Source organism: Hemiscyllium ocellatum, chromosome 22 (assembly GCF_020745735.1).
Source record: "Hemiscyllium ocellatum isolate sHemOce1 chromosome 22, sHemOce1.pat.X.cur, whole genome shotgun sequence".
Taxonomy (NCBI): domain Eukaryota; kingdom Metazoa; phylum Chordata; class Chondrichthyes; order Orectolobiformes; family Hemiscylliidae; genus Hemiscyllium; species Hemiscyllium ocellatum.
Window position 1 is genome coordinate 17,185,058 of NC_083422.1, and position 15,304 is coordinate 17,200,361.

The window sequence follows — 15,304 nt, forward strand, 5'->3', positions numbered from 1 at the left end:
AAAGCTAGTATGATTCCAACTCTGTATTTCAGGAGCTTAAAATGTGTGAATTTTAACAAATTTCCACCCCACATTTCTTGGCTTAAAATTATCAATCTTTCTCAGCCTCTTAAGCTGTTCCGTGTCCCTTAGCTGAGGATACCTTTCCCCATGTGCACCTTTCTGCTACTGAATATGAACTAGCCCAAGTGGTTAATGCAGACTTACTTGTCTTCCTAGTTTCCTTCCTCACTAATAAGAAATTTCTTATACAGTCAACAATTCCCACCTTTAAGAAAATAATGAGCAAGGACTTGAATATATGGAGGATTTGGGTTGTAAGGAGAGGCTGGGACTTTTTTCCTCTGGAACATAGGAGGTTAAGGGAATGACCTTATAGAGATTTATAAAATCATGAGAGACTTGGATAAGGTGAATAGCAAAAGTCCTTTCCCTAGGGCAGGGGAGTTCAAAACTAGAGCGCATAAGTTTAAAGTGAGTGGGGAAAGACTTAAAAGACACCTAAGGGACAATGTTTTTCTCACAGAGGGTGGTGCCCATGTAGAATGAGCTGCCAGAGGAACTGGTAAAGGTAGGTACAGTTACAAAGTTTAAAAGACATTTGGATAGGTACATAAATAGGAAAGGTTAGAGGGATGTGGACAAATGGAACTAATTTAGTTTGAGAAACCTGGTCAGTGTAGACGAGTTGGACTGAAGGGTCTGTTTCTGTGCTGTATGACTCTCTGACTCAAAAACTACTGTGAAATTATTTTAGAAACAAGTCAATTGCATTCCAAGATCAAAGATCACAGAAGATCACCGGGCAGCACGGTGGCACAGTGGTTAGCACTGCTGCCTCACAGCGCCAGGGACCTGGGTTCAATTCCCGCCTCAGGCGACTGACTGTGTGGAGTTTGCATGTTCTCCCCATGTCTGCGTGGGTTTCCTCCGGGTGCTCCGGTTTCCTCCCACAGACCAAAGATGTGCGGGTCAGGTGAATTGGCCAAGCTAAATTGCCCGTAGTGTTAGGTAAGGGGTAAATATAGGGGTATGGGTGGGTTGCGCTTCGGCGGGTCGGTGTGGACTTGTTGGGCCGAAGGGCCTGTTTCCACACTGTAAGTCTAATCTAATCTAATTTCTTTCAGTAATATCTGTAGCACTTTGATTCAGCTAAATTGCTCACATTCAGGAATCCCTGGTGACATGCTGGATCTTACTGACAGTAGGAGAAAGTGAGGAATGCAGATCAGAGTCAAAAGTGTATTGTTGGGAAAGAACAACAGGTCAGGCAGCATCTGAGGAGCAGGAGAATCGACGTTTCGGGCTTAAGCTGATTTACAAACCTAACTGTCCTGGTCGACCCATTGTCTCAGTCTGCACCTGTCCCATTGAAATCATCTCTTCCTACCTCAACACTCTCCTGTCGCTCTTAGTCTAGGAATTCCCTGCCTATGTTCATGACACCACCCATGCCCTTCACCTCCTCCAAGATTTTCATTTCCCCATCCCCCAATGCCTCATCTTCACCATGGACATCCAGTCCTTGTACACATCGATCCGCCAGGACAAAGGTCTCTTAGCCCTCTGTGTCTTCCTCTCATGCCATCCCAACCAGTACCCTTCCACCAACATCCTCATCTGCCTGGCTGACTTGGTTCTCACCCTCAACAACTTCTCCTTCCAATCCTCCCACTTCCTCCAAACCAAAAGGGTAGCCATGGGCACCCACATGGGACCCAGCTATGTCTGCCTGTTTGTCAGATGCATGGAACAGTCCATCTTGTGCAGTCACAACTACAACACCCTAACCTGTTCCTTTGCTACATCGATGACTGTATTGGCGACACCTTGTGCTCTCACGAGGAGTTTGAACAGTTCATCAACTTTACCAACACCTTCCACCCCGACCTCAAGTTCACCTGGACCATCTCAGTCACCTCCCTCTTCTTCCTGGACCTCTCCGGCGACCAACTAACCACCAACACCTACTACAAGTCCACCGACTCCCACAGCTACCTCGATTACACTTCCTCCCACCCTACCTCCTGTAAAAACACCATCCCTTATTCCCAATTCCTCTGTCTCCGCCACGTCTGTTCCCAGGGTAACCAATTCCACCTCAGAAAGTCCCAGATGGTCTCCTCCTTCCAAGATCACAACTTCCCTTCCCATGTGGTTGACGATGCCCTCCAGTGCATTTCCTCCATTTCACGCACCACTGCCCTTGAGCCCCATTCCTCCCAATGAAACAAGGACAGAATTCCCTGGCCCTCACCTTCCATCCCACCAACCTCCGCATACACCCTACTCCACTTCCATCTCCAAATGGACCACACCACCAAAGATATATTTCCCTCTTCACCCCTATCAGCGTTCCAGAAAGACCATTCCCTCATCAGATCCACACAACCCATTCCTGGCATCTTTCCGTGCCAGCGCAGGAAATGCAAAACCTGTGCTCACACCAGTCCCCTCACCCCTGTCCAAGGTCCCAAGGGATCCTTCCACATCATCAGAAATTTACCTGTACTTCTACCAATGTTATCTACTGCATCTGTTGCACCCGATGTGGTCTCCTCTACATCGGGGCGACAGGAAGCCATTTTGCGGATCGTTTCAGAGAACATCTCTGGGACACCTACACTCCCCAATCTCACCGCCCTGTGGCTGAACACTTAACTTCTCCTTCCATTCCGTCAAGGACATGCAGGTCCTGGGCCTTCTTCACTGCCAAATCGTTACCACCCAAAGCCTGGAGGAAGAACGATTCATATTCTGCCTTGGGACCCTGCAGCCACAGAGGATAAATGTGGATTTCAACAGATTCCTTATTTCCTCTCCCCCCACATTATTCAAGTCTCAAGCCTCCAACTCAGCACTGCCCTCAAGACCTGTCCATCATTGCCCCCTCTGACCTATCACCTCCCTCACCTTCATCCACCTATCGCTTTTTCAGCTACCTTCCATCCCATTTATCTTTCAGCTCCGGGCCCACAAGCCTCATTCCTGATAAAGGGCTAATGCCTGAAACGTCGATTCTCCTGCTCCTTGGATGCTGCCTGACCTGCTGTGCTTTCCCAGCAATAAGCTCTTGACTCTTACTGATAGTAGTAGAGGGAAGCATTGATTTAAGTCTGATTAATTTTGCTAAGAGTTCTGTATCTGAATGGGAATAGCATTTATTACGAAGTAAGCAAATAGTACACATTGAAGTAAATAACTATGATCTGATGGCCATTACGAAGATGTAATTGGAAGACGATAAGACTTGGGTTCTGAATATTGAGGGGTATATGACATTGAAGAAAAATAGTAAGCTAGTTAATGGTGGAGAGGTAACACTGTAAATCAGGATGGCATTAGTGCAATAGTTAACAATCACCTTGGCTTTAGAGATTAGGATATAGATATGAGGTTAAGAGATTAAGATATAAGAGGAATAATAGGGGAAAGAAATCACTAGTGAGAGTGATCTACAGCACCTTAACAAGAATCACAATATGGGACAAGGCTGACAGGAAAAAATATTGGCTTGTGATAAAGGGACAGCAGTGGTTTCTATCTATATTGAAGCTACCCAGATGTCAGGTTATATTAGACTTTGTATTGTGTTAAATGACAATTAATTAAAGATCCCAGAATAAAGGCAGACTTGGGTAGCAGCCACTGATTAAACTTGGCATCTAGTTTGAAAAGGAGAAGATTGTATCTAAGACTAGTTTAAATTAAATAAGGACAATCATATATTAATGAAAGCTATGGTAGCTGAATTAAAGTAATATACATGACCAGGAGATCGATCAGTAGGGACTCTGTAGCAGAGTATTTAAAGAGATTTTTCAGAATACTCGGAGTAAGTATGTCTCTACTATAAAGAAAAATTCTATAGGTAGGATCCACCATCCATGGTTAAGTAAAGAAGTTAGGAAAAACATCAAACTTAAGGAAAATGTATATAATTGCACAAAGATGAATGGCAGTTAGATGATATGGACAGGATATAAAAAACATCAGAGAATGAGTAAAAGGTTTATCAGGAGGAAAAAATTAGGAAGAAGTTAGGAGGAATGTAAAAACAGCAAGAGTTTCTATGGGTCGTTAGCAAGGAAAAGCATAATTAATGTGAGTACTGATCATCTAGAGAGTGAGCATGGGAGTTAATAGTAAGTTAGAAAATGATGGATAAAATGAACAGATATTTTAATTATGTATTCATTATAGAGGATGTAAAAGTATTCCAGTAGTATGTACAAATTGGGGTGGAAGGGAGAGCGGAACTTAGGGAAATTGCAAGGGAAGCAGTATTCAGCAAAATGAAGGAGCTGCCAGGCTGACAAGCATCAAACTCCAGATGGACTTCATCTACGGGCCTTAAAAGAGGTTGCTGATGAGGTTGTGGATGTATTGGTGTTAATTTTCCAAAATTCACTAGATACAGGTAAGGTTCAACCAGACTGGAACATAGCAAATGTAACCCCCATTCATAATAGACAGAAAACAGGAAGCTCTAGGCCTGGTGGCTTGACATCTGTCATGAGGAAAGTATTAAGATTGGTCATTAAAGAAATTGAAATGCACCTTAGAAAACCTCAAGGTAATCAGGAGCAATAAGAATGGTTTTGTCAAAAGGGAATCATGTTGAACCAATTTATTGGAGTTCTTTGAAGGAATAACATATAGAGGGTGGGAGAGTTCAGGGAGCTGTGCTAATAATTGGATTTCCAGAAGGCAGTTGGTGAGTTGCTACATCAAAGATTATTGCAGAAAATAAAAGCGCACGGTGTAGGGGTAGCATTATTAATATGGGAGAAAGTGAGGACTGCAGATGCTGGAGATCCGAGCTGAAAATGTGTTGCTGGAAAAGCGCAGCAGGTCAGGCAGCATCCAAGGAGCAGGAGAATCAATGTTTCGGGCATGAGCCCTTCTTCAGGAATGAGGAGAGTGCGCCAAGCAGGCTAAGATAAAAGGTAGGGAGGAGGGACTTGGGGGGAGGGGCATTGGAAGTGCGATAGGTGGAAGCAACACATTTTGCTTTTCCAGCAACACATTTTCAGTTGCCTGACCTGCGCTTTTCCAGCAACACATTTTCAGTCTTCCACCTATCGCACTTCCAACGCCCCTCCCCCAAGTCCCTCCTCCCTACCTTTTATCTTAGCCTGCTTGGTACACTCTCCTCATTCCTGAAGAAGGGCTCATGCCCAAAACGTCGATTCTCCTGCTCCTTGGATGCTGCCTGACCTGCTGCGCTTTTCCAGCAACACATTTTCAGACCTTAACCTCCTTCCACCTAACGCCATTCCAACTCCACTCCCCCAAGTCTCTCCTCCCTATCTTTTATCTTAGCCTGCTTGGCACACTCTCCTCATTCCTGAAGAAAGGCTCATGCCCGAAACGTCGATTCTCCTGCTCCTTGGATGCTGCCTGACCTGCGCTTTTCCAACAACACATTTTTACCATATTAATATGGATAGAAGATTGGTTGGTCAGCAGAAAACAGAGTATGTCTAAAGGTCTTTGTCTAATTGGCAGGATCTGACAAGTATATTTGCTGTTTTCCAGTTTGATGGAACCTTAGCTATATCAAAGGAATTTTGGAAAATTAACACCAGTGCATCCACAACCTCATCAATAATGTCTTTTTAGACCTAGAGATGAAGTCCATCTGGAGTTTGATACTTGTCGGGAACCTTAACACTTTACAATGTATAGATGGGGGGAGAGAAGGCACAGTATCTAAATACTTGAATGACACCAAGATAAGTAAGGAGGCATTTCATGAAAAAGAGAAAAGAAAGTTGCCGATGGATATTACTAGGTTGATTGAGCAAAAGTCTGGTAGATATGATATAATGTGAGAAAATACGAGGTTATTCACTTTGGCAGGAAGAACAAAAAGACAGCATATTACTTAAAACAAAGAACAACTGTAGAATTCCAAAGTACAGAGGGAGTTAGGTGTTCTTGTGCATAAAAACTTAGTGTGCCGATAACACATAATCAAGAAGGCTAATAGGATGATTTCCTTTATTACAAAAGGAATTGAGCATAAAATTAAAGATTTTATGTTTCAGTTATATTGAGACTGCATATCAAATGCTGTGAGCAATTTTGGGCTCCTATTTCAGGAAGGATTTAAATGCATTAAAGGCAGTTCAGAGGAGATTGTCTGGATTGATATCTGGAATGTGCAGGTTGTCTTATGTTGGACATACCTGACCTCTTTTTACTGAATTTTAGAAGAATGAGGAATGACCTAATTAAGGTATGTGAGATCCTGAATTACCTTGAAAAGATGGACTTGGGAAGGATGTTTCTTCTCATACATCAGTCCAGAACTAGAGGACATTGTTATAAAATTAGGCATGATGTGGAGGTGCTGGTGTTGGACGGGGGTGGACAAAGTCAGCAGTCATATGACATCAGCTTATAGTCTAATAGGTTTAGTTGGAAGCGCTAACTTTCAGAGTGCTGCTGCTTCATTGAGTGAAGTGTTAGGAGTTACCTTTTCAGGTCAGAGATGAGGAAAATGTTTTTCTGTCAGAGGGTCGTGCAGCTTTGGCATGTACTGCCTCAGAAGGCAGCGGAGGTCATGTCATTGAATATTTTTAACACAGAAGTGAATGGATTCTTGTTAGGCAAGGGGATCACTGGTTAATGAGAGGTAGATGAGAATATGGTATTAGAAAGACAACCAGATTGGTCATGATCACGTTGAATAGCTGAGCAGAACCTAGGGTCTGAATGGTCTCCAATTTTTTTTCTGCTCCAATTTCATACATTCATGGGTATTTCTATTCATATTACTATTCAAATGAGGCATAGTAGGCTCATAGAAGTCAGGACTGCAGATGCTGGAGATCAGAGCTGAAAATGTGTTGCTGGAAAAGCGCAGCATTACCTGCTGCGCTTTTCCAGCAACACATTTTCAGCTCTGATCTCCAACATCTGTAGTCATTACTTTTTCCTAGAAGATTTTAACCTCCTGCGAATCCTCTTGCAAGGATGCCTTCCTTGAAGAAGCTCTCTTGCTCCGTCTACAAGGATTTCAGTGAGTCCCTCTCTCACTGCACACCCCAGGTCATCTCCTCTGCTCAGAAGCTCTTCAGCCACGTTCTCAAACAGACTCACTACCACAGTCACATCTCCTTCCTCAGCACCTGCCTATGGAACCAACTGACCCTGCACGGACTCTGGACTACGTTCAGACCAGCAAAATTTGGACCCAACCAGGACAACCAGTACCTACAACAAATCCGAAGTTTCCTGAAGAAGGGCTCATGCCCGAAACGTTGATTCTCCTGCTCCTTGGATGCTGCCTGACCTGCTGCGCTTTTCCAGCAACACATTTTCAGCTCATGGGAAGTCAGTTAGCTCAGTTGGTTGGGTGAATGGTTTCCAGTGCAGTGTGATTCCAATAGCATGGCCTCAGTTCCTGCATCAACTGAAGTTACCATAAAGGTCCCACCTTCTTAACCTCTCCCCTTGCCTGATGCCTAATGACCCTCAGGTTAAACCACCACCAGTCATCTCTGTCCTGATGAGAGAGCAACCCTTTGATCCAAAAGGACTATAGAAATTTCAGTAGGTCCATGGTGAATAGTGAAGGGACTTAAAAAGGAGAGGAAGAGAACATGGATAGAAAGTACAACATTTAAAAGGAATATACTTTTCTTAAGTTAGGGAGAGGATAAATTGGTGCTGGAAAAGCACAGCAGGTCAGGCAGCATCTGAGGAGCAGGAGAATCGATGTTTCAGACATAAGCCCTTCAGCAGGAATTGAAACGTAGATGCTCCTGCTGCTCGGATGCTGCCTGACCTGCTGCGCTTTTCCAGCACCACACTCTCAACTCTGATCTCCAGCATCTGCAGTCCTTATTTTCTGCTAGAGGATAAATTGGGTTTTAATCAAGCTTGGTTGTTGGTGTTGGGAAATATTTATACTGTGATCATCCATTCAGACATTTGATTAAATGTCACCAAGTCTAGTATAATGGCCAGGTGCAATGTAAAGCTTCTTATATTTAATTTTAGCACTGTGCTGTAACTTTAATCTCAAGAGAAGATCCCTCCTTTTCCTGATGTTAATGTTTTCATGTTGCACATAATCTGTGTGATAAATCAAACTGAGGTTTTCAAATTAGTATTTGTTACTAAAGCTGTATTTTATATATGGTATCCTGCAAATTCCTGAGGTTTAAATTTGAAGAATACTAGGGATGGAATTCTATAAAGATGAAACTTTATAAAGAATAATTAATTGCTTTGGAAATTTGTAAGCAATTAGGTGACCCTGATCACCTGCACAGACAATGTGTGTAATGTATCAGCAGCAATGAGTCATTTCATACAAACAATTTTAATGCAACATGAATTGCTATAATTTGTCTTTTCATAAATTATTTTGTTCTAAACCATAAGCAAAGATTAACAAGCAGGAATGGACAATTCAACCAGTAATGCAATTTTCTTGCTGTCTTATCTGTTTTCAGCTAATTAACTTTGATCACCAAGCTTTCAATCACATAGGGGTTTATGTCAATCATTGAATGTTTGACTGTAAGCTTCCAAAATTTTAACAAGGTTATGGATCATTTTGGAAAATAAAATATTACCCCTCAGAAAATTGCCTATGGTAGAATTGTTGTGATGACATATTTATTGTACATATTTTTAAATAATTGTGTTTTTAAAAAGATAATGAAGGCCCCAATGCCAAAAAAGCTAAAATAGATGAGGAAGAGGACCAAGAAGATCAAGATTATCATAGAAGTGATCCACAGATTGCCATTTGCCTAGACTGCCTTCGCAACAATGGCCAATCAGGGGATAATACTGTAAAGGTATTGAGACATCGTTTCTTTCATTTATGAATTTACTCTAAACGGGGTACTCTTAGTGAATGTTAAAACAATGTATAATGTATTAACATGTTTATTTTGATGTGCCTTTGAGGCTTGCAATAGAATTTATGTAGAGGTGATGATGGGGACAAATGTCACTGAGAATCTTGCCAGACGATAGTGGCTGTGACTGTCCATTCTAACAGTACAACACTGTTTTCATCTCCCTCTATTTCTAAACTCTTCATGTAATGTAATAGTGATTTCAATGCTTGTTTTGCTTAGGAAGTGCTTACGAGAAATAGCGAGTAGAATCTTGCGACGCTTCCCAAAGCACAAAGTAAGGCAGGGGAACTTAATTTTGCCCAAGACAGAAAATCAGATCCTAATCCTGGATGTGTGAAGAGCATCCCACCAAGGCCCAGCACCTTTTCCCCACGAGCCTATCCCAGATTTCCTGTGGCTAGTCCACCTAGACTACACATCCTGGACACTATGGGCAAATTACCCATGGCCAATTTGACTAACCTTCACATGTTTGAATTGTGGGAGGAAAGTGGAGCATCCAGAGGAAACCCATACAGACATGCGGAGAATGTACAAACTCCACACAACCACCCAAAGCAGAAATTGAACCCAGGTCCCTGGCACTGTGAGGCAGCAGTGCTAATCACATGCCGTCCTTATAATGAGTGGCATAATATTTGTGAACTTTAGAAGTGGGCTGACCTTCTCAACAGCAAATTTTAAGCACCCCTTTTGCATATATTTGCATGTCATTAAAAGATCATCTCACCAGTCCATCATACTGAACTCAAAATGTCTCTCTTCACAGATTCTACCAGACCTACTGAGTTTCTCCAGTGCTCCAGATTTCTAGTTTCTAGATTTCCAGTGTGATGGAGTGAGGGTCTGGGTACATACCTGGTGGCCACTACGTATTTTGTTGGATCTGACCCTCCAATCTTGCTTTTATTTGTTTTTTTTTCAATATAGCGGTTAAAAACCTGTGCTATCTTTATGCCTTTAAAATGTCTTGCTTTTCTTTACATACCATTATGCCTAGATGCAGGCCCCCTACCCACAGCCGTGATACAGGCAGACTGCTGACTGCTGTACCCTGTTACCCTTGATTACTTTAGTGAGAATCCGTTGATGGTCCGAGACCTGGAATGCTCTGGCCTGCTGACAGTCTTCTACACAAATACAAGTTCCCCAAAATGCAGCCTCCATGGTCAAACTTGCTTAGATGCCGAACTGGGGTTACAGATAGAAGTGAGGTGAAGCAGCAGGGAACCTTTGGAGTGCCCGAGCAACAACTCTCCAGAGTACCTTGCTGGATTTCCTCTTTCCTATTGGTGCATGATGGTATCTCCCTTATTCCTCACGGAGAAGGACCATTTGTAGGGAGGTCGAGATGCCTGCACCCCCCAGCCTCTTACCTAGCCATTACTACATGGCAGCCATGGCTGGTGTGATGGAGTGAGGGTCTGGTACATATCTGGCAGCCTCTGTTGGGTCTGACTCTCCAGTGCAGTTACACCCTTTCCTTGGAGACAGCCGAGCACTTACATGACAGAACTTGAAGCAGAGAGAATTTGGACAGACTCCTCGACCTTTCACTTTAGTGTGTGCTTGCACTCTGGCATTTCTGTCAGATTGTTTCCCTGTCTTTGCATCCCCATCAGGCCTCTGATTCCTGAGGCTTGTCATCCATCCACAAGAGAATTAGCAAGTGTCTCTTCTGCAACAAGTACCTGAATGTCAGGGACTTTGGCTGTCACAGCTTCCATCAACCATGGACATGTGTCTGTGATGCATCAATCAGATTGTGACTCCAAGCCGAATCTGGAATATGCACCCGCTGAGGTGAATATATCTGTGCTGATGGTGGAAAAATGTGATTGAAGTGATAATGGGTCTTATAAGAATTCTAAATCAGAGGTGCTGCTAAAGGTGGAGCCGACAATAGGCTGTCTCCTCTTTGTAGTCTTGGACATACTGCAGAGAGCCGCAGTGAAGAATAAAAGCACTTTGGTGATGGTTATGCATATTTGCTTCTCTAAGTAATGTCTCAGGAATTAGTCCTGCATATCTGTTTATCAGCAACAGACTAGGGGCATCGTCCTGTTTATCCAGATCATGTGGGGTTGGTCACGGTTCTCCTAGCATCTCAGCAGCCTCCTCCTTAAAGGGGGTGAGGCTCCCAATATTGTGCTTCCTCCAGTTGTGAATACTTCTGTCAAGAGGAACAGTGATGATATCTGTACCGAGCTCTGCTATTTTCATCTGTCAGCTAAAGAAGATACGTTTAGTTGTCTGTTTTTTGTGTTGTCAGCTATTCTATCCAAATTACTAAGTCCTTTTTCTCAATGTTAGCAATACAAGAAACAATTGACTGGAGAAAATAACTTTTCTACTTTGGAGGTTTCCCTGCAGACAGACAGAAGGATTGTGTGTCATCCCAATGAGTTCATAAACAGTTTGTGAGCATGGATACCCGTGGCAGTTCCTCAGCTCTTCATTTTAAATGCTTAACAATCACACAGTCCTGCAACTAAAAGAACATCTGTGCCTTAAATTAACAAAATCTTTGGTTATAGGTATGGTGCAGCATGGTGGTTCAGGTTAGCACTGCTGCCTCACAGTGCCAGGGACCTGGGTTCGATTCCTGCCTCGGGTCACTGTCCGTGTGGAGTTTCCACATTCTCCCTGTGTCTGTGTGGGTTTCCTCCAGGTGCTCCGGTTTCCTCCCACAGTCCAAAGATGCGCTGGTCAGGTGAATTGGCCATGCTAAATTGCCCATAGTGTTAGGTGCATTAGTCAGATTTAAATTTAGGATGTGGGAATCGGTCTGGATGAGCTACTTTTCAGAGGGTCGGTGTTGACTTGTTGGGCCAAAGGGCCTATTTCCATACTGTAGGGAATCTAATCTAATCAGGCAAGCTTTTTAATACTCAACAAGTTCAAATATTGTACTTTACATGTCAACAATGATTCCTAGAGTTTATTGTTTTTTTCATGATGCAGTAAATCCTGATGCAACAGTTTGAGATGGTGTATTATGGGTAGATTTTCCCTTTCATATTTTAAGTAACTAGAAAGTCAAGAGACCACAGAGGAGCTGGTAGATATTTTTGCTGAAAATGTGTTGCTGGAAAAGCGCAACAGGTCAGGCAGCATCCAAGGAAGAGGAGATTCGACATTTCGGGCATAAGCCCTTCTCATTTTTGGTCAATCTGTCCAGGAAAGCTATGACACACTTTTGGAGCAGGTTGCTCTTGAAGCCAGAAGAGCTGGAGAACTCATACAGTAATGTATTTTCCCGGTCTATTGCCATCCAGCATATCACATTGCACGATAAGAAGTATCTAGAAGACAATTAATTTTATTGCAGTACCTTCAATAGAACACAATTATGTTTTACCACTGGTCACTGGTCGATTCTGTTTCTTTTCCTGAATAGCCACAGTGAGCATGTTTTATTTTCTGCAACATATGGTTATCAGAATTTGAAGATTCAGTGTGTAAGAAATAGAAACTGCAATGCCCAGTATAATAGACCTTGGCTGCTCACAGGATTCTTTTTGTGTTGTCTCAACAGGGCTTAATGAAGAAATTTATTCGCTGCTCAACGAGAGTCACAGTGGGAACTATAAAAAAATTTCTGAGTTTGAAATTAAAACTTCCTAGCACTTGTGAGGTGAGATTGCAAAAGACCATAGGCTAAATGTCTAACTTTGTGAGCCTTTGCTCAGTCTGCATATGTACACATTAGGGAAAAGAGTACCAGTGCAGTCCATTTAGTTTAGTTTAGTTGTCCATTCATTCAATACGCACAGACACCTGATATTCTGACTCTGTCTTGAAAATTTTATTCATCTCCTTAAAATAGAATTTTGTTTTACAGACATTTTGAGGCTGCATGTAAAGCTGAAGATAACAATCCTTATTTTGAATGATCAGACCAATGTGCCTGATGAGATCATGGTGCATACAGACACTAGTTGACACAACAGTCTAAGTATAAAGCAAAATATGCTTGAATGTAAATTTGTTTTTTTAGGTGCCTCTCCCATGCCTAATAAGATTGAAGTAACTGAATTATTGCTTAGTGGTGTTTTCTGATTCAACGAAGAAGATTGGAAGAGAATCCAATATCTGATTCAATCAGCATATCTGTCAGTCTTCATCAGTACTATTCTGAGTTATTCAATGGAATTATTCAAATATATGTATGGTTTTGTGCACAGCTATTTTTAAAGATGATCCTGCATTTACTTATCTTGGTAGCTGAGATTTACGAAACTGGTTTAAACTCATTTTAAAAGGAAACGGTATTTTTTGATTTTTCTGCGTTTACGTTTCTCGCAACAAGTGATTTGACTCTTAATCTAGGATTATAGTAGGAATATTTGAAGCATTTAAATGTAAAGGGTCGCTGTCATCATTAGGAAAAGATAAGCAAACATTTAATTGAGGAGAAACCAACCAATGCACCATTGCGTCTTTCAACTGATAGAATGTGCAATTGCATTTAAAATGTGGGTGTTTTCCAGAGTCCAAAGTGCCAGCCCTCGTTAACGTGAAATAGGCCTTAATGTGAAGTAGGCCATTCTGGAATGCACAAAACCCTTCCTCATAATAATTGTTACAAGGGAGGCTGAGAAACAAAGATTCATGATAGCAACAGTGTGAACTTGCTGCATAGATGATATTGTTGACACACATTACTGATATATTTATAACTTTGTAACCAATCAGGAATAGAGTAATGGCAATAAATAGAACAGAAAACATCACTTTAGATTTCATTTTCCTGTGATAATTAATAACAAGTCTGCTGTTACAAAAGATCTTAGAAGAGGAAATAAAAACAGTTTGGGCTTGATTTCCCTTGTCCCTTTCATACAGTTTCTGGGGTATAGCATGGTATAGCAGAGAAAGTGGGACAAAGCTCCAAGAATAAATCCCCATCCCTAAATCTGTGCTTATGCTTGTTCTCCTTTCCCCCCTCTCCCCTTCATCTCACCAGAATCCTTCAAAAAGTAGACCCAGATCATTTCTACATCCAGAGACTGAAATATAAACTCTGTTCTGCAAACAGTAACTTATGCTAAATCAATTTTAATTTTCGATCTGAGAGTGATAGATTTGTGTTATCCAAAGATATTATGAGGTACTGGACAAAGACGGGTTCATGGAGTTGGGACACGGATCTGCCAAGATCTCAATGAATATGAGAATAAATTCTAGGGACTATACGACATACCCTTGTACTTCTCTTTCTATGTAATAGTAACCAATGCCACTGCTGTAGTTAAGTGATAGAGAGATCTAACTCAAGACTGGTCAAGCGACAACTTGATGTAGTTATATTCACCAAATCATCCTTCACAATGACCCAGAGATCACTACCACCATCCCTGGGTATATCCTGTCTAAGAAAACGTCAGCACCATCAAAGATGGTGGTCATGATGACATACAGATGAGAAGGACTTGTTCTGAGAATCTATACATTGACTCTGGATCCGATGAAGTCTCATGGCATCAATCAAAAACGTGCAAGAAAACCCCAGCTATAACCATAAACAACTACTTCCATTTCACTCCATTGATGAATCAGTATTCCATCATGTTGAATACCAATTGAAAGATGTACTATGAATAGCAAGGGTGCAGAATGTACTTGGATGTAGGTCATCAATGTCCATTACCAAGAATGGTTTAATTGTACCAATACTGACTGAGTTGGACATGTCCTTAAGATCATAGCTTCTATACTGGATCTCTGGCAAGTGGTGTGGGAATCAAAAAGAAGGAAAAACCCACTTAGTTCTCACCAGTTAACCTGTCACCAATGCATCTGTCCATAACAGTACTGGTAAAATTTGCCACAAGGATCGGTGCTGGGCCCACTACTTTTCATCATTTATATCAATGATTTGTTTGTGAGCATAAGAGGTGTAGTTAGTAAGTTTGCAGATGACACCAAAATTGGAGCTGTAGTGGTCAGCAAAGAAGGTTACCTCATATTACAACAGGATCTTAGGATCTTCAGCCTCTCCCTATAGCTTAAATCTTCCAACCCTGGCAGCATCCTTGTAAATCTTTATATAAATGACGAAAAGTAGTGGACCTAGCACTAACCCTTGTGGCACTCCACTGGTCACAGGCATCCAGTCTTAAAAGCCGCTCCCCACTGCTATCCTCTGTCTTCTACCTTTGAGCCAGTTCTGTATCCAAATGGCTAGCTCTCCTGTATTCCATGAAATCTAACCTTTCTCATCAGTGTCCCATGGGGAACACCTTACTGAAATCCATGTAGATCACATCTACCGCTCTGCCCTCATCAATCTTCTGTTACTTCTTCAAAAACCTCAATCAAGTTTGTGAGACATGATTTTCCATGCACAAAGCCATGATGACTATCCCTAATCAGTCCTTGCCTTTCCAAATAGATGTACACCCTGTCCCTCA

General features: G+C 42.0%; 1 protein-coding gene across 4 annotated transcripts in view; it reads left to right on the forward strand.

Moving 5' to 3' along the window:
• pcgf5b (polycomb group ring finger 5b) overlaps positions 1–15,304 on the forward strand; it is a 186,225-nt gene that overhangs the window by 131,270 nt on the left and 39,651 nt on the right. For all 4 annotated transcript variants that reach the window (XM_060842367.1, XM_060842364.1, XM_060842365.1 and 1 more), the window contains exons 6-7: positions 8,677–8,822; positions 12,427–12,525. In XM_060842367.1, coding sequence (XP_060698350.1) covers positions 8,677–8,822; positions 12,427–12,525 — 245 coding nt within the window. The remainder of the gene's footprint in view (positions 1–8,676; positions 8,823–12,426; positions 12,526–15,304) is intronic.